Source organism: Coffea eugenioides, chromosome 9 (assembly GCF_003713205.1).
Source record: "Coffea eugenioides isolate CCC68of chromosome 9, Ceug_1.0, whole genome shotgun sequence".
Taxonomy (NCBI): Eukaryota; Viridiplantae; Streptophyta; class Magnoliopsida; order Gentianales; family Rubiaceae; genus Coffea; species Coffea eugenioides.
The window spans coordinates 14,798,053-14,817,438 of NC_040043.1; the positions used below are offsets into that span (position 1 = coordinate 14,798,053).

At 36.7% G+C, this 19,386-nt stretch overlaps 3 protein-coding genes across 5 annotated transcripts in view; 2 read left to right on the forward strand and 1 right to left on the reverse strand.

Annotated features, from left to right (window-relative positions):
* The first annotated feature begins 1,483 nt into the window (after positions 1-1,483).
* LOC113783564 (probable choline kinase 2) lies at positions 1,484-7,767 on the forward strand. 2 transcript variants are annotated; one of them, XM_027329737.1, is made up of 8 exons: positions 1,484-2,074; positions 2,955-3,076; positions 3,226-3,421; positions 4,144-4,261; positions 4,341-4,388; positions 5,662-5,767; positions 6,942-7,050; positions 7,347-7,767. In XM_027329737.1, exons 1-7 carry the CDS (start codon positions 1,505-1,507, stop codon positions 7,009-7,011), a joined length of 1,230 nt encoding a protein of 409 aa, XP_027185538.1. In that variant the 5' UTR covers positions 1,484-1,504; the 3' UTR covers positions 7,012-7,050; positions 7,347-7,767. The 2 variants fall into 2 exon arrangements, with proteins under 2 accessions (XP_027185538.1, XP_027185537.1); XM_027329736.1 differs by having other exon boundaries at positions 5,662-5,762.
* Positions 7,768-9,008: 1,241 nt separating this feature from the next.
* Positions 9,009-19,386, forward strand: part of LOC113782987 (vacuolar protein sorting-associated protein 54, chloroplastic-like) — a 28,124-nt gene continuing 17,746 nt past the window's right edge. The window contains exons 1-3 of the mRNA XM_027328978.1: positions 9,009-10,041; positions 11,350-11,412; positions 12,124-12,203. Coding sequence (XP_027184779.1) covers positions 9,241-10,041; positions 11,350-11,412; positions 12,124-12,203 — 944 coding nt within the window. The 5' untranslated portion in view covers positions 9,009-9,240. The remainder of the gene's footprint in view (positions 10,042-11,349; positions 11,413-12,123; positions 12,204-19,386) is intronic.
* LOC113782988 lies at positions 17,207-18,843 on the reverse strand. Of its 2 annotated transcripts, none has more exons than XM_027328980.1 (2): positions 17,641-18,843; positions 17,207-17,287 (listed from the first exon to the last, which is right to left on the reverse strand). In XM_027328980.1, exons 1-2 carry the CDS (start codon positions 18,677-18,679, stop codon positions 17,253-17,255), a joined length of 1,074 nt encoding a protein of 357 aa, XP_027184781.1. In that variant the 5' UTR covers positions 18,680-18,843; the 3' UTR covers positions 17,207-17,252. The 2 variants fall into 2 exon arrangements, with proteins under 2 accessions (XP_027184781.1, XP_027184780.1); XM_027328979.1 differs by having other exon boundaries at positions 17,212-17,287; positions 17,617-18,843.

Consider the following 19,386-nt stretch of genomic DNA (forward strand, 5'->3'; position numbering starts at 1 on the left):
GTCATCAATAATCCATGTAAGTCTGAAAATTTAAAGAGATTTTGCAAGTTAAAGAAACCTTGGAGGGTATGCCTAATTCATGCAATTTGGAGATCATTTTTCACTCCTCCAAACTAGCTTTTGGCAAGTCTTAACTCATTTACTAGGCTAATTTCTCAGAATATTCATGTTTTGAAAAAAATTCGGTCAACTATGACTCTGACACGGAGAAAACACCGATGATCCTGACAAGGCACGACGGAATTCAATACCTTGAAACTCCATTTAACTGGTGAAATTTCTAAAAATTATGTTTCTAAAAGATCTTTATCACTTTATTACTTTTGCACTTTCACTACAAACATAAATAATTATTATAGTCCTTAAGACTTATGGAAAAAAAAATGTAATTTTAGTCCTTAATATTTAGCATTTGAAGTTTAGTCCCTAATGAAGTTATACAAGTTATTTGTAATAACTAACAATGTGTTAAATTTTTAAGTAGTCATTTCTTTGCAAATTATTTTTTTAGTTATATCATAAATATATTTTTCAATCTTTTGTATCACCTAATAAACATCACACCATAGAAATAGTGTTATATTATTCTATAAAATTTTTCTAAAGAATTTTCTATCCTAGAAGACCCATATTTGTAAACCATTTTTATATATTCTCTGTAATCACAATAATGATTGCAGAAATAATTTATGGTGAAAAATGAATAAAATTGAAATTGGACGGTTAGGATTGAGTTTTGGATACAAATTGGACGGTTGTTATCATAGTGTGCGTATGTCTTTATACACACATATTTTGGCATATATATTGCCTACTTCTGTTATGTCAATATTTACATTGTACAATGCAATGATCCAATTTACATGGTTCACTTTTATGCCTTTGTTGCCTAGGGATGCCTACTCCCTTGCATTTGGATCAAGAACCTTACAATTGCCTACGTCAATTTGCCCTACAACATAGATACAATCAGAATAATTCAATATAATATACTTGACGATTACACAATAAAATGTTGGTAAAATACAAAAAATTTTCTCATTTAAACTGGTGCCCAAAATTTGTTATGTTTTTACACATTATTACAAATTTGTGTAAAAAATTTGTTATATTTTTACACATCGTCCAAAAAGTATTTATAAGTCTTACATTTGTTGTCCATTGCTTACACCATTCATTTGGGCGGATTCGGTGTACAATCGTTCGAAATAATATAACATTTTTTGAACAAAGTGTAACTCTACATGAACTACTTGTAAAATTTAACAGCAGAGACACAATTATTACATATAGAATTCACATGAATAGTAATAAAATATTACATCTCTGTTATAATAATATACAAGAAGTTTATATAAAATTACAAAACGTAAAAAAAAAATGTTACACCATTTAATTAAATGGTTTACAGATCGACCGTACTGCCTCGCGTCCATTGCTGGCGCCTCGCGCTTCTGGGGTGAGCCGCACGTGCAATGCTGATGCTCCAGTCGCTCTCCCCAGAATGTCGCAACGTGTCCTTTTCAAACTGCCCAACTCGGCAGCACCATTGACTCCAAATTCAATACTCTTCCATGACGAATCTCCACAACGGCCTTTCCAAAATTTCCTCCCACCAGCCACCTTTCTCCCTCCATTTCCCACAAACGAACCCACCACCCTGAGAAAAATCCCAAGAAAAAGCACCTCTCTACCCCCAATAATGGGCTCTTTCCAAAACCAATCCAATTCGCCTGCAGAGGACAGCAGCAACAACAATGATTGCATTCCTGAAGAGGCCAAGAAGATCTTGAGAGCATTGGCTTCAAAATGGGAGGATACGATCAACCCGGATCAATTGCAGGTGATCCCACTTAAGGGGGCTATGACTAACGAAGTTTTTCAAATAAAATGGCCCACTACTCACGAGCGATCCAGGAAAGTGCTCGTGAGGATTTATGGTAAAGGGGTGGATATCTTCTTTGATAGGGAGAATGAGATCAAGACGTTTGAGTTTATGTCTCAGAAGGGTCAGGGGCCTAGATTGCTTGCCAGGTTCTCCAATGGCCGTGTTGAAGAGTTCATTCGTGCCAGGGTACATAAACTTTTCCTATTTCTTTTCTTCCCCTTTTTTCAAGAAAATGCTTGCTTATGTTTTTGTACAGTGGTACTTGCTTTGGGTTTTTACATTTTTAGAATTGTTTCTGCACTTCTAATATGTAATTATAGGGAGATGGGATCAATTTCAATGCATTGGATTGTGATTTTTTTTGTTTTTCTATTTGCGAGCTGAAAAAATAATGTGTTTGCATATTCAGTATGGCTTAAATATTAAAATTTAAGATTCCATGGCAATCTAATGTTTATAAATTGGAGATCCAAGCTCTTCATTCAAAGGCCAAACTTTTAATTGTCTTACCGTGACTTGGAATCCTTTTTTAAAATGCAAATGATGTGGGCTCGAAGTTGCTGGGTGCAACTTTAATTGGCACTGAAGACAACGTGATCTCCGGAATTAAACTTGTATTGAAATCATAGTGCTAAGTTTGTTTTGCAATGCTAAGAATGTAATGTACCAAGATGTTAAATACACGATGATATATCCTTATCTTGTTTCCTGAAACTTTCCTAGATTAATTGTTTGTGATTAATTGCATCGAAGATATTCTCTTAAGCCATCCCACTCTAAGGATGAAGGAGATGAAGCATCACATATTTCTGAAGGATCCACTCTGCTTAAAGTTAATCATTAATCTAGCCTCTTAAAAGGTAGTTTGGAAGTCAAGAAGAGATTGTTTGTTGACTTGTAATACATGCCTCCAATTGTGGACTTTAGGACATTTTAGTTCTCAGATGTTTTATGTGTATGTGACTTTGAACTTTCAGGTAAAACATTGGGTTCCCTAGCAAATTGCCTCTTTACATTCTGATACATGCTCTGAATTCACTATAGTACAACTTTTTTTGCGTTTCAGACTCTCTCAGCACCTGATCTACGTGATCCAGAAATATCTGCTCTTATAGCCGTCAAAATGAGGGAATTTCATGAACTTGATATGCCTGCCCTGAAGACTATCCTCCTCTGGGATAGACTGCGGTATGCTCGTCTAAATTCAAGTCATCTTTGACAAAAGAGGCAAAGTTGACACCTTTACCAAAATGAAGGTCTTTGAATGGTTACAGATAATTATTTTGATTTTCATTCAATAGATGTTTGATGAGGCTTTTCATGCATTGATTTTGCAGCAATTGGTTGAATGCTGCCAAGAACATGTGTTCACTGGAAGAAGCTAAGGCCTTTTCCCTGGATACCCTACAGGATGAAATATCTGGCATGCAAGAGAAAATGACAAGTGACAATCAACAAATAGGTTTCTGCCACAATGACTTACAGTATGGGAACATAATGATTGATGAAGAGACCAGATCCATTACCATAATAGTAAGTATAACTGCTGTCTACTTTTGTGCTTTCTGATTATAGCATGTTGAAGGAAAATTCTTGTAGTTTCATGTGATCCTCATCCTTTATATTATGTTGAAGTAATAAAGTCAGCTGGGTAATCTACCAGTTGGCAAAATTTGCTAAGTGATTTCTTTACTAGTTTTGTTTCTTTTCAGTAAGTATATTGCGCTGAAGTAGAATCAGGGAAAATAACTGTAGCTGCAGTTTCTCTTTTTGTTTCAATTGAATAACCGTCCAGTTATTTATATACTTGGTAAACATGGAGTACGTTGGAAATGTTCCATCTTGTGATCAGGATAAGTATTCTGCCTGAGATTGTGACCTGATTTTTCCTTCAAGTGGGTTCTTATATTACAGAGATCTGTGGTCCTTTTTTTTGTTAATGAGCTTGTTATCTTATATTCCATGGTTTTGCTCCTCCTTAATATGGGGTAATTTGTTTTGCAAGTGAATTCAAGTGATTCAATTTCAAATAAAACGTAGTGTTACTGAATCACCTCCTTTTGTTTTGTGTGTGTGTGTGTGTTTCCGTTGTGACTTTCTGTAGAATTAAGCGAATATGCTTTTACTTGATAGCTATCTATGTCTCTCTGCTTAAAAACAGAGTAATCTCTTCTTCCTCTTCTTCTTTCCTTCTGTATTCTATATAGTTTTATTCATTGTTAATCTTTTATAAATCATGTTGTTGTTGTTCACAGGATTATGAATATGCAAGTTACAATCCTGTTGCTTTTGATATTGCAAATCACTTCTGTGAAATGGCTGCTGACTATCATACAGAAACCCCTCATATTTTGGACTACAGTAAATATCCCGGTAAGTCTGTACAGTTTTCTTTGTGTTAGGTTGAAAACCGAATCTGAATTGCTTTTCACTGACCAAGAACTTGGAACAGATGTCAAGGAGCGCAAGCGGTTTGTCCAGATATATTTAAGTAATTCAGGTACCGAACATTTTAAATCCCCCTCCCTCCCTCCCTCTCTCTCTCTCTCTCTCCCTGTGCATTATATGAGGGGTGTTTGTCTGTGGTGTATGTAAAGGTATATGTATGCATAGCTTGTCTATTGTATATGATGGGGGGCATTGGAGATTATTCACATTATGTAGCTTAGATGCACGCCTACAACAATCAAATTTGTAGCCATCAGTGCCTGACAAGTTACCCAAGGCATACTTCAGCTACGTGATATACAGCCTACATTCTAATTTCTCTATGAATGGGGCTCGTATTGTCCCATGCTGTAGTACCTTTTGCATGGATTTGCTCACGCTCACTTGGGATATTCCAAACTTCATCCTGCCTGTGAAGTCTTGATGTATCTAATTCACTAACCAGTTGATGCAGTCTCCTACTTTACTTCGCCAAAGGGGGCCTTTCCCAAATGGTAGAACATAAAAGTCTCAATTTGATCAATGAAAGAGGATCCATCATTTGTCAGATCATGAGGCTTTTATGCCTTAGAAGTGAACCAAACATTAATGTAAATGCTGGCCATCAACCAAATATTAGCGCATACAAAAGGAAATTAGTAAAAACAAATAGTGATCTACACGTGCAGAGGTAAGCATCTGGAATATGTCCTATTAAGAGCTAATATATACTGTGCCTCATCAATTGCTTCACGAACCACTCAAAGGAAAATGTAGAGTAGCTGTTGTAAGAAATATTAAGGTAATCAATATGCATTTTTTCTGTCTTTGGCACCGTAAGGGATTACCTGCAAAGTATGGGTGATGGATTAGTCACCTTAGCGACCTTGCTTCCATAAGCAGCAGCCCTTCTAGTGAAACAGTTGAGAACCAAGGTCCAGCAGAATAGGGAGTCTTCCCTTATGTCACCTCAACACTTGCCAGCAAGCAAGGGCAGTCGATAGGCCATAGAGTACCAAAGAAAAAGACAAAAGACAATGGATATTGTGTTCAAGTCAAGTTGTCAAACTCTGATAAGAAGTTTTTCTATGTAGGTTCGAATCCTGCTTCTCCCACTTCTTGTTGTAGGCTTCAGAGATAGAAAATAGGCATTCGTCAGGTAGGAAGGCCAACCAAGCGATTTTTGCATGCACTGATGCTAGAAGAACATGCGTTAAGAAATTTTAATCAGGGGGTCCAAGTCTAGTATTTGTTAATTTCCAGTGCTTTTTCGTTTTCAATAGAAGAAAATTTTGGATGAACTTTCTTATCAGTTCCAATCTCAATCTTTATGATCTTTTGTGTAGGTGATCAACCTAATGCCTTTAAGGTGGACCAGCTAGTCCAAGAAGTAGAGAAATATACTCTTGCAAGCCATCTCTTCTGGGGCCTGTGGGGAATTATCTCGGTACTGTATGAGATCCATTCACTGCATAAATGTTTTAGTACACTATTATAATACTCTGAGCATTGAATGGTTTTAGTCTAGAATACTATTAGTTAATTACTTGCACCAGGGTAAGAGAAACACTCAAATGTTACAAGCTAAAAAAGTCTAATCTAGACAGCAACAAGGATGTGCGCGAAGCAATTATGAAAAATCAAACGTGTGGTATGTGGAATTTGGGTGATAGAGGTTTACCGAGAAGATAATTGCTTTCTTGACCATGAGGCACCACAGTGTCCTGTGCACATCTGTAGTTACTTCTTTATTTCTCAATTTCCCATAGAATAAGTTGCTTTGTGCTTATACTGAAGGCATGATTGTACCTTATAAGGTGTCTGAAATGTTTTATCTGCTGAGTCATCCTCTTTGATGGAGTTGCATGTTTGTACCAAGTTAAAATGGTTGTGGACTAGAATATCTCCTATAGTTAGTTGGTCTCTCCTAGTATTCAGTGCCTTCGACAAATGTGAACAAGTTATAGTATTCATTCATTTCACAGAATAAGTACTTTGTGCTGAAAAAATGTCATTCGACTGCTCAAATAAGGATTACAGCCAGTATTTTCTGATGCTTTCCTGATCTCTGTCCTCCCACATGATTACAAAGGATAAATTTATGCCCTTCATCAATTGACAGTTTATGTCTCAAAATGGTTGTAATGTTTTTCTCTTGTTTTCTCTATTTTTGGTCTCTAAGATCTAAATGCTAGAAATGAGTCATCAGTACAAGCAGGGACTTTGGCAGTTGATTGGGTTTCTGTCCAGGCTTTTGGATACTTTGTGGAACTGGTTTGTATAGCAAACTGTGGTTATTTATGAAATCATGTTCAAATTTGGTTGCCCCTTAAATAACAAGAGATATCTCTTGTAATTCTTTCAACATATATTGACACACAGAACAGGGGTGATTGGTAGGACTAAATAGGTATTAGGAGTACTTTTAGGTTATGGATTTTGCGGTCCTCAAGATAATTTCCGACAGTTTTGAAGTTAGCTTAGTATTACAGTTAAAGATACCGGCACTTGACATAGTTGATAGCGTCTCATTTTAAATAATAAGACTTCATTGAGCGTCTTAATCATAAGATTCATGCATATTTACAAATTCAGTGTTCAACTTAACTGCATTGATTTTTTTCAGGAACACGTTAACAAAATCGACTTCGATTATTTGGAGTATGCTAGGCAGAGGTTTCAGCAGTACTGGTTAAAGAAGCCAGATCTATTGTGCTAGGGCTATACTTTAACAGGTAAGAACTGATGGTAATCTTGGAGCATGAGCTTTTGTTCATATGGAGTTGTCTTGATATCCAGTGGACAAGAAGAGTACATAATCCCAGTATATTGCATACAAATCATTCCCTATGGGACAAGCTGCTCTTTTATCATTCTGTATTTTGTTGGACCTAGGAAGTCCAACTTGTGTGCCACTGTGATCATAAATTTTGATTCAAAGAGATCGATGAGAGAAATGCATGAAAATGTCTTCTTCCATTTCAGACTCGAAAGATTTTGTAATTCTTTATCATTATTTACTTGTGTGCAGGCTAGCAAGCAAAGTATGATACTCTCTGCCAACTCTTTATGTGCATATGTGGAAGCTGGACAGTTCATAAGTCGGTCTTTTGGCAGCCCCTGCCATTTTGGCTTCTTCCTGTAAGTAGACAAATACCATGTCCAGCGTAGCAGTCCACCAGAAACATGGGAATCAATTTTTGAGTAGGATTTTTTCATCATCTATGGGTGCTAGTCATTGACATGAAATGCTGCTGTGATATCTTTTTTGGCTGCTTGTCAAGTTGTTGAAAATTTAAGTCAGGTGATTGGAATTTTCTTGGCTAAGGAAAGGTGCAAGTGGCTGTTATCCTCTGTAAAGCAAGAGAGAGTTTTTTTGATTAGTTAGGGTGCAAAATTATGATTGATTTTTTCATTAAATGTAAGACATTCTTTTCATGCTTTGATATCTTTGTTAGTTTCTTCTATTTGTGAAGAGCATAAAATCTGAACTCTTTTTTTTAAAGTTTTTTATTTATTTATTTTTTGGTTGTTAAGTTGATGTACATTACATTGTTTTCTTGCAATAGCAGTTTTCCTTAATTTCTCAAGAGTAAAACATGGGAATTACAATTCAAGAACTAGAATTGAAAGCTTGCAAACTCAAGGTAGTAGGCAGCTTGAATGCAGAAGTAAAACCTCGAATTAAAAGCTTACAAACTCAAGTCCCTAAGAGCCCCTTGAGATTGTTACTCCTTTTTTAAAAAAATTCTTGTAAAAAAAAAAATACTATAGCGAATTGATGTATATGAGATAATACAAAAGATTGACAAAGTAATTGACAAATGTGTTTATAGAAAATACAAAAATTTTTCTATCTTTAAAAAATTACAATCCAGACAAAGTGTAAGTTATCTGAACGCATGGATATTTGGGTCGAGGATTAAAAATTCCAATCTACCAAAATCTCTTCATACCACTAAACAAGATAAATTACCTTTTTCTTTAAAACTCTTTTATGTCAATTTGTACAAAAGATTGTTTGAGAAGAAATACTAAAAATTGAAACGAAACGATTAAATTAGGCACTACATGTGGTTCGAGATTTCATAAATATTCATTTAAACAATTTAACTTAATTTCACATTCTACGTTCGACGCTGAAAAAATGATAAAAAAAGTAGTTGGTTTTTTTGATCGAAAACTGAAGCTCATTACTCCATTCCGAAAAATGATTAACCATTGTACATAATTCACAATATTCATTTTGTTATTTATAGCGATCCATGTTGTTCTCATGATATAAAGTAGTTAGATTTTTTGATCGAGAACTGAAGCCCATTACTCCATTCCAAAAAATGATTAACTGTTGTACATAATTCACAACATCCATTTTATTATTTATAACAATCCATGTTATTCTCGTGATATAATATACGTAAAAATGTGATTGAAAATATACAAAATTAGTTGCAAAACTTGTTTGGGCAATAATACAACAAAATAAGCTCCTTAAGGGGTTTTCTGTTATTTTTCAAAATTTTGGGGAATCAAATGTAATTACCAACAAAAGCAAAGCGAACTAAATCCAATGCGCGTCTGAAACCGGCCGGCGCCCGGTCCATTTCCGATTTCCCCACATTTCCTCTTATTATTACTTATTACCCCCTTCCGTAGATCCAAAATCTTTTCTCAGATCTTCACCGAATAAAAAAATTTGATCACCCAATCCCCTGTCAAAATCACGCTCATATATAGATCTGCCAGTATATTATTCACATTTCTCTCAACCCAATTCTCCAAAATTGTACTATGATAAACTAAAATAGGAGAAAAAAGATTATTTTTCAGACTCTCCATCGCCGTCGCAGCCGCCGGAGACGTCGCCGTTGTGCTGGTAGCTACTGCGTAGTTATTGAGTAGATCTTGAGAAGCAGTTAGGGCAAATGGATTCATCGCCTTCCCGATTGGGAAGGTACGAAAGCAATCTCGCCAATCACAGTAGCAAAATTGTCCGGAATTCGTCGTCGTTGGCGAAATCGATTTCCGATTCCGGCAGTCAAAGTCTAGCTTCAATTCTTAATAATCCACACGCCGGAAAATCGGACTACTGGTGGTCACCAACGTCCTCCATCCCCGCGCCAGAATTCGCGCCTTTACCCGCTGCCAACTCTGCCGGCATCCCGAAACCCGGATCCGAAGTGAACAAACCTGATTTCGGACCCTATCTTAGCTCCATTACCGAGCATTACAGTCGTTTCCACGATATTCAGCAGCATGAATCGCTCGAGGGGCAGGACAGTGAGTTCGCAGGCCAGGGCGAGGCATTGGTGGCTTGCTTGAGGGAAGTTCCAGCTTTGTACTTCAAGGAGGACTTTCAATTGGAAGATGGCGGGACTTTTAAGGCGGCGTGTCCGTTTAAAACGACGGCGGAGAATTTAGTTCTGCAGGAGAAGCTCTCGCAGTACTTGGATACGGTGGAGCTGCATTTGGTAAAGGAGATTTCGCTCCGGTCGAGCTCTTTTTATGAGGCGCAAGGGCAGTTGGAGGATTTAAATGCTAAGATTGTTGAAGGTTGTAATAGAATTAGGGAATTGAAGGAGACTATAAGGCTTCTGGACTCTGACTTGGTGGGGTCGGCAAGGCGGGTACAGGAGGTCAATGTTCGGAGGGAAAATATGGTTGCTTTGAGGAAAAAGTTGATGCTTATACAGTATGTGAACCAAGCACTCTCAACTCTCAAGTTGGTAAGCATTGTGTATTTCATTTCATCTTCGGAAATTGTTTCTGGTTTTGGCTTTGGCTTCGCAAGTTATTCTTTTTGACATATGTGATTGTGTACAATTTGCTTTTCTAGTTTTCCGACGGACGAAGACTTGCATTAGTGTAGAAGTTAAATTCCATCTAAGACATGCATGAGGATAATCCGGATGTGATGACAAATATAATGGATTGAACAAGATGTTGAATATGCTAGTTATTATTTTATTTTGGACGGTGGAGGATGGAGAAGATTCTTGGCTGCAGATTCTAGATTATGATATTGTTCTTATTGAAGTCTTAGTCCGCATTATGTTGCAGGAGAACATTGGAGTCCTTTTGTTTGGAAGGAGGACTTTTTTCTTTGGGTTAGAAGCACTAACATGGAATGCTTCTCCCATAAAACTTTGAGAATTTGGATGATAATTTGGGGGTAAAAAGGGGTTTCAGATAAAGAATATTACTCCCATGGCAAATTTAAGATTATGGAGGATAATTTTAAGATGGACATGATTATGGGAAAAAATGATACTCAAATTATTCTATTTAGGTTTGACCAAGGGGAACCTCTAGCAACTGCCTAGTTGCAAAGCCTTGGAACTAAGTTGATTGAGTTGCAGTTTATTTGTTTGGAGGTTTAAACTTAATATGCTAAGCGTGCTGAAGAAGAATTACACTGGCTGACAAACCAGGGAGTAACTTGATTATACGATACTAAAACTTCTGAGGGTTTAAATCAGCCTAGTATGCTCTTTAAAATTAAGGAAGTTAAAAGTTAAAGAAACTATACCCTTTTAGATTGAAAATTTAAAATTCTGCACACCAACAAACCCGAATTTTAGGTATTGCCCTGTTGGACATTAATCGAGTAAAATGAATAATGTGCCTCTGTCAATGACCTTTCACAGCTCTGGAAAAATTAAAAAAAAAAAAAATTCGCTGCAGCCAAATATTTAGCAAATTGGATTGAAACAATAAAATGGGCTTGGTATCTAAGTTACAAATCAGGAAGATCTTACATTAGACTATCCTTTGGACCAAGAACTTTTCTTAAATGATGTTCTTGGTCTGAGATTTAATTAGGCAGTGAATTTCAGCACATGATGTAGCTGTTGCACCGATTTGTTTAATAGGGTTTCTATAAACTAGTTAGGATTTAGTCTTATCTAGTTTTTAGTTTCTTTAATTGCATGATTGGTTTCACTTTTAGGTTTAATCATCTAAATTATTGGCTAATAGTTGCTTATTCTCTGTCTAGACTTTAGGCTGATGCTACATTCATTTGCTTTATACAGCTTATTACTTCTGCAGATTGTGCTGGAGCTTTAGATGTTACTCTTGATTTGCAGCATTTACTGGTATGTTTATCACAACCAAAATCTTTTTGCTTAATCTTTAGCTGTCTTGGTGATTTCTTCAATTTAACTTCTTTGCTAGAAAGGAGGGCTTGTTCTCTCACTGCATATCGTTATAGAGGAGTTGATGGTCGCCACAAGTTTAGAGATGCTTTTGTCGCCCTTTTTTTGTTCTATTTTTTATTAGTTTAAATTTATATGATTAGTCTTTTCAGATGTTTCCTTTTTGTGTCTTTGCTGCTTCTTTATTTCCTTTTTGTGGAAATGAAGGTAGATTGCTGTCATTTTTCTTCATCGTGTGTGTTAGATTGATGTTAAAGAATAAGTAGAATGTAAAGTAACAAAAGCAACAAAGCTCAAGTCAGTTTTTCAAAATGGTTGAAAATAATTACCAAAAGTAAGTTCTCACTTCTTTGTGTGGATGATTTCTGTGGTCTATTCCTGTATTTGGGGATATCTGTTCTTTATGTGAAGGAAGAATTGTTTTGATTCTATGGATTTGAGAATCATTATCCCTTGAGATGCAATTAAGAGCTCACGGATGGATCTTTTAATAATCTTGGGATTTCGCTTCCTGAATTTCTAATGAAACTTGCAAATTTGATTTTTACTTGGAAGTCTAGAAAAATACTTTTGCAGATTAGGGAGCTGTCTCTGTAGTTGATTCTGCAATCTGTTGTGGATGATTCATGATTTCATGTTTCTCTCTCATAGGATGGCAATGAGCTGACTGGTATGCATTGCTTTCGTAACCTTCGTGATCATGTAGCAGCTTCTGTGGACTCTATTAACAGGTTTGTTCGGCGCTGCAATTGTTATTATAGTTGAACTCCTTACTGTCAGTCTTGGAGGACCTTTGTATCTAGGTAACAGAAAACTTTAAAATCCAATGCTGTAGATGCAGTTGATGACTATGTAGGCGTGTATGATCAAAAGCAATTATATATCTATGTTATTCTGTGAGAAAATGTCAGAGAATAGTTTGTTCTGTTCAATTGATGACAATTTTATGCTAGTATCTTCTAGTTACTTTCATGATTCTAGTGCCCGACTTTTTAACAATAACATCGGTTCTTTGAGTACTATGAAATGAGATTTCTTAAACTCTTGTGCACTTGAGAGAACAGGAAAACAAGAGTGCAAAAATATGGCCATGCTTTTCCTTTATATTTGTTGGAATAAAGGGGAAATAAACCCATACTATTGATTATTGAAAATTCCAATGGGTTATTTTGTTCCCAAGTGGATGGTATTGTAAGCCCACCCAATAGGCGTCTGTTCCTTTTCCCAAATCTGTTTTATGTTCCACCAAGGGATTGAGACTGGTAATAGCATATGCAGATTATGTGAATGGAACATGACTCTATGTATTAGATATTTAACTGTGACTGTGCTTCTTAAACAAAATCGATCTATGAGAGGAACAGATAGATGAGTCTAGTGATGAAGGGGAATATTATAACCGGGATGGATATTAAGATCTAAAGGAGTTGGCTTTTGGTACTTTGCTGTCTATCTGTGATCATTACTCTCCCAACTTGATTACCTTTCCTCGTTGATTCTGTCAGAATATTCACACTATCCTTGTGTTGAAATTTCCACACCAAACAACAAGGACGCATATGATTTTAACTTTTACATTAAATGCATGTTGACTAATGTTGTGATCTAATGGGATTTCTACTTTCTTTTTGGGCTATTATTTATTATCCATTGGTAATGTGTTTGTCTAGTCAAAGTAGGACTTTCAATCTTGTCAAATTGAAGTAGAATACAAGTCTTAAAAGTCCCAATGACCATTTTGAAAACCATGTGTATAATCATGGTGCTTTGTATGTCGCTGGATGCAAACGAAGTTTATATGTCATTACATGGTATCTACCATCTGGTGCTTTCTTGTGTTGTTGAAAGTTCCGCACAGACCAAATGAAAATTCTTGAATGCCTTAGCTTCCCAAAATATGGTAATGAACTAAGTGATTAATTCTGTGCTTCTACATGAGATTAATTTATGGAAACTTCTGGCTGACTACAATTTATTTTTACATCCTACATGAAGAAATTAGTCAATTTCCCATCTTTTCTAGTGGTATGGTGTTCCTTATTTGAAACTTTCTCGGAGTATGAATTTGGTGCAACTTTATATAGTCTTCAAGGATGATAAATAGGAGTCCTTGCATTGCACTACTCTCATCAGGCAAATTTTGTGACTTTGATGGGTATTACAGTACATTGCTTTTAAGTACTCCATCTGTCCCATTTTACATTTTATTTTGGTTTGTGCAAAAGTACTTGTCATGGTTTAAAAATGGAATTAAATAAAGCTCAACTTTCCTATTATACCCTTTGTACTATTTCTGAGAAGAAAAGATTTATGTTCCCTCAATAATTAGTGTTATAAACCATCTTTGTAGTTTGGTAGTTGTGTTCCAAAGTCAACCTACAAAATATTGAACTTTGATTAAGGGGGCAATAATGGAAGAGTCGCTTCAGTAGCTGATGTGATTTGGACAAATTTTATGTTTCATAAACTATGTGCAAAGTAGACCAAGACTTACAAAATGGGATGGAGTATGATCTTTGTAAACTAAGAAAAATGGAGAGAAAAAATACTTTTCTTCTATTTTCACTTTGGACTACACAATATACAAATATATATATACACAAGTAGATACTATAATCATATGATACTATAATCATACTATTACCTAATTAATATATGATACTATAATCATATGATACCTAATTAATATATGATACTATAATCAAATCTTTCCTAATATTTATATTATCAAATCTTTCCATAATATCAGATCACATATCTTCAACACTCCCCCTCAAGCTGGTGAATATAGATCTTCCATTCCCAGCTTGGCAACACTTTCATGAAACATGTTGCTACACAGTCCCTTTGTCATCACATCTGCAAGTTGAAGTCCTGTCGGAACATATGGAGTACAAATCAGTCCACTTTCTAGCTTCTCTTTAATAAAGTGCCTGTCTATCTCTATGTGCTTCGTCCGATCATGTTGCACTGGGTTGTGAGCTATACTTATAGCAGATTTGTTATCACAATATAGCTTCATCGGTTTGCTCCATTGAATCCTCAAGTCTTCTAGGATAATTTTAACCCACAATAATTCACATACCCCTGCTGCCATAGCCCTGAACTCTGCTTCAGCACTTGACCTTGCTACCACACTTTGTTTCTTGCTTCTCCAGGATATTAAGTTTCCTCCAAGAAATGTACAATATCCTGAAGTTGATCGCCTGTCAACTGGAGACCCTGCAAAGTCTGCATCTGTGTAAACTGCCAGATCAATTTCAGGACCCTTTTTGAATAAAATTCCCTTCCCTGGATGTGCCTTTAAGTAATGAAGCACTCGATAAACTGCTTGTAGATGAACTGCTCTAGGATCATGCATAAACTGACTAATAACACTGACTGAGTAAGCTATATCTGGCCTAGTATGTGCGAGATAAATGAGTTTCCCAACAAGTCTTTGGTACATCTCTCTGTCCACAGCTGTATCTCCATGAGCCTCACTTAATTTGTGATTCTGCTCAATGGGAGTTCCAACTGGTTTGCTTGCTGTCATGCCTGTTTCCTTGAGCAGGTCCATAACATACTTCTGTTGAGAAATAAAAATTCCCTGCCTTGATCGAGCCACTTCAATTCCTAGAAAATACTTCAATTTTCCTAAATCCTTTATTTCAAATTCCTTGGCTAGGCGCCACTTCAAAGTTTTCTTCTCTACTTCATCGTTTCCTGTCACTATGATATCATCTACGTATACAATCAAAACAGTAACTCCCCCCAAGGCTGAATGCTTGATGAACAGGGTATGATCTCCTTGACTTTGCTTGTAACCATTAGCTATCATTACCTTGGCAAATCGTCCAAACCAAGCACGTGGGGATTGTTTCAGCCCATATAATGCCTTTTTTAACCGACAAACCTTGTTCTTGTCAACCCCACTGAATCCCGGTGGAATGCTCATATAAATCTCCTCTTCTAACTCTCCATGAAGAAAAGCATTCTTCACATCGTATTGCTGTAATTCCCAATCAAAATTAACAGCCAAGGATAGCAGAATTCTCACTGTATTCATCTTTGCTACTGGAGCAAATGTTTCCCGATAATCTACTCCATATGTCTGTGTGTATCCTTTCGCGACTAACCTTGCCTTGTAGCGTTCTAGGGACCCATCTGCTTTAAACTTTACTGCATACACCCATTTACAGCCCACTACTTTCTTGTTCTTTGGTAAATCAACTAATTCCCAGGTCCCATTCTTCTCTAATGCATCCATTTCTACTTCCATAGCAAGTCTCCATTCTTTCTTTGATAATGCTTCAGACAATGAGCTAGGAATAGAGACTGTATTTAAGGTGGAAAGGAAGCTTTGATGGCTCGGGGAAAACTTCTCAAAAGACACAAAGTGAGACAATGGATATAGGGGTCTTTTGGTGCATTCTCGGGGTTTTTTCCTTACAGCAATAGGTAGATGTAGGTCCTGGTCAGGGCTAAGAGGCGCAGGACAAGGTGATTTAGAGCTGGAAGAATGGTCGGTCGGTGGTGTAGAATTCAGATTTGATTCACTCATTGTTACCTCATTCCCGGAGCTTGGTTTAGAGGATTGTTCTTGCCTTGTAACCACGATGGGATCTCCTTTCCTTGTATACACTTGGTCAAACCGGAACCAGTCATAGATTTTACGGTCTTCCTTTTTTTCTTCTACCACATCAGATTGAAGAATTGACTCTTGGAATTCAGATTTGGATGACTCAGATGTGGTCAACTCTAAGGAGGGAAATTTTAACTCCTTATCTTCAAGTGTATCTAACTCCCCCTGAAGATAAGGAGTGATGAAATAGGGCTTATTTTCAACAAATGTAACATCTGCCGAGACATAGAGTTTTCTAGTAGGTGGATGATAACATTTGTAACCCTTTTGAGTAGATGAGTACCCCACGAAGACACACTTAAGAGCACGAGGATCTAACTTCCCACGGTTATGACTATGGACATGAACAAAGGAAGTACATCCAAAAACTCGAGTGAGATTAAAGGAAGATCGAATATCGGGGTAAAATTTGGATAGGTTCTCTAGTGGACTTTGAAACCCCAAGACCTTGGAAGGAATTCTATTTATGACATAAGCTGATGTGAGTACAGCTTCTCCCCAATATGCTTTTGGCACACTTTGTTCAAACAGTAAGGCTCTAGTGCACTCAAGAAGATGTCGGTTTTTCCGTTCTGCCACTCCATTTTGTTGTGGAGTGGCAATACAGGATGATTCATGTATGATTCCTTCTTTTTGGAAAAACTGACTCAAGGTTTGATTGAAATAATCACGAGCATTATCTGAACGAAAGTGTTTTATCTTGGTGCCAAATTGATTTTGAATCATTGCATGAAAAACAGGGAAAATATAACTCAAATCAGACTTATTTTTGAGTAAATAGATCCAAGAGACTCTTGTGCAGTCATCGATAAATGTGACAAACCACTTAGACCCTGAGATGTTTGGAATAGTTGATGGCCCCCAAATATCACTATGGATTAAAAAGAAAGGAGAAGACGATCGTTTATTACTGATAGGAAATGGGACACGAGTGTGTTTAGCATACTCGCAAATATCACAATGAAAAGACTGAACATCAAATCCCTTGAACAAGGAAGGAAACATTATTTTTAATGCAGAAAAAGACACATGACCTAGACGTCTATGATGTAACCAGATGACATCTTTATTGGAGGGTGAAGACAATGTGGACAGGGCAGATTTACTAAATTCTGGTTGACTTGATGTATCCAAGTAATAGAGTCCATCATGCTCCTTAGCTAGTCCAATCCTCTTCCCCGAGCCCCGGTCCTGAAAGTCACAATAGGATTCATCAAATATAACAGAGCCAGCTAGATCCTTGGCAAGTTTTTTTACAGAAACCAAATTTGTAGATAATCGAGGAACATGAAGAACATTTTTAAGAATCAAATTTGGAGTAACTTGGACATCTCCGATACCTGCCACAGTGGTTGTAGTACCATCTGCAACAACAATCTTTCTATTGCTAGGACAGGGATTATAGGTTTTGAATTTATTTGAAATATGAGTCATATGGTCCGTAGCACCAGAGTCAAGAATCCAGACATTCCTAAGCTCATTGCCTAAAACACTAAATGCAAAAGAGACTAGAGCCTTACCTGAAAGTGTCAATGAACACATACCCGGATTCCTTGATTGAGAATTGTTAGTTGCTGGTTTGTCAACTGTCTCTAACATACTTTTAAGCTTCTCAATTTCCTCCATACTAAACCCTCCAATCACTTGAGTTGGATCTTGAACCGACATATGAGCCTGCCTTTGCTGGCCACCTTTTTGTCCCCATTCACGAGTGGGTGGTTTCCCATGTAGTTTCCAGCATTGATCTATGGTGTGTCGTGGTTTCTTGCAGTATGTGCACCACAACTCCTCGCGATTCTTTTGCCCACTTGTTTGATTGGTCTTGTCCGCAGCAACCTTGTTCAGTACCAACCGCTGAGATTTGGAACTTAAAAGGGCTGAATTTTCTATTGAAGGTAGCTCTAACATAATACCCCTGCGACTTTCTTCTCCACGTACTTGGGATATTGCTTCTGTTAAAGAAGGAAACTCTGGCCTGCCCAGAATTTGAATTCGTACAAGATCGAATTCAGAGTTTAGGCCAGCCAAAAAATCATAAACTCGATCCCTTTCTATGAACTTCTTGATAAACACTGCACATTTGCTACAGTTCAAATCAAGTGCCCTGTAATAATCCAGTTCCTGCCACTGGTTTTGCAGAAAATTGGCATACTCCGTCACTGTTTTTGTCCCTTGTTTTGCTCCAGTTGTCTTTGTCTTGATGTCATAGATAAGAGCTGCATCATTAACCTTGGAATATGTCTGATGAAGGGCATCCCAAATTGCCTTTGCTGTAGGAAGAAACATACATGTATCGCTGATTTCAGGAATCATGGAATTCCATAACCAAGACATGATCATTGAATCCTCTTGTTCCCATGCTTCAAACCCCGCCGTTTCACTATCCGGTGCTATTTCCAATAGATGACTCAACTTTCCTTTTCCTTTCAGGAATGTTCGAACCAATTGAGACCACTTCAAATAATTTTTTCCATTTAGTCTATATGCTGCCTGGATGTTTTGAAGCTCTGTTGTGTTCCGTGTACTTTGTTCTTCTTCCATAGTTGAAGACAATTGCCGCGTTGAGGATGTAGCATCCGCCATGATTGAATAGGAGGGGGGGAAAAAAAAAATGTATAGTAACAGGAACAGCAATGAAGGCTGGAGAGAATAAGAAAGGAACCAGCAATTAAGGCTGGAATTGACAAGAAGCAAAGGTGGTATTTTTCCCAGAACCCTAGACGGGCTCTGATACCATGTAAACTAAGAAAAATGGAGAGAAAAAATACTTTTCTTCTATTTTCACTTTGGACTACACAATATACAAATATATATATACACAAGTAGATACTATAATCATATGATACTATAATCATACTATTACCTAATTAATATATGATACTATAATCATATGATACCTAATTAATATATGATACTATAATCAAATCTTTCCTAATATTTATATTATCAAATCTTTCCATAATATCAGATCACATATCTTCAACAATCTTTTCTTTCTTCATCTTGTTTCTTCTGACAAAAATAAGTGAGAAGTAAGCTGTATGGCTTTGCTCAAATTGCCTGCATATTCAAAATCTTGGGTGATAATGAAATAGGCAAATCCTATGATTGAAAAGGAGTTGGTCCTAATAAAACAATTCTTTAAGTAGTTAATCTTATACAGCTGAAGATATTGCTCCTATTCTTCAGAAGTATTGGATGTCCATATTATAAAAATAATGAGGTAGGCTTGATTTTAGTGCTTGCATGTGGGGGAATTTGGGTTAAGCATCAAGTGAAGATGGCAGTAA

Excerpts from the sequence above, each read along its gene's own strand:
- LOC113783564 (XM_027329736.1), top strand. The coding sequence starts at position 1,505 with ATGTCGCAACGTGTCCTTTTCAAACTGCCCAACTCGGCAGCACCATTG. Across the intron at positions 3,422-4,143 it reads CCAGATCCATTACCATAATA|GATTATGAATATGCAAGTTA; the intron begins GTAAGTATAACT and ends TGTTGTTCACAG. Across the intron at positions 5,763-6,941 it reads GCCTGTGGGGAATTATCTCG|GAACACGTTAACAAAATCGA; the intron begins GTACTGTATGAG and ends GATTTTTTTCAG.
- LOC113782988 (XM_027328979.1), bottom strand. The coding sequence starts at position 18,679 with ATGGCGGATGCTACATCCTCAACGCGGCAATTGTCTTCAACTATGGAA. Across the intron at positions 17,288-17,616 it reads GTGTTCATTGACACTTTCAG|GACCGGGGCTCGGGGAAGAG; the intron begins GTAAGGCTCTAG and ends TGTGACTTTCAG.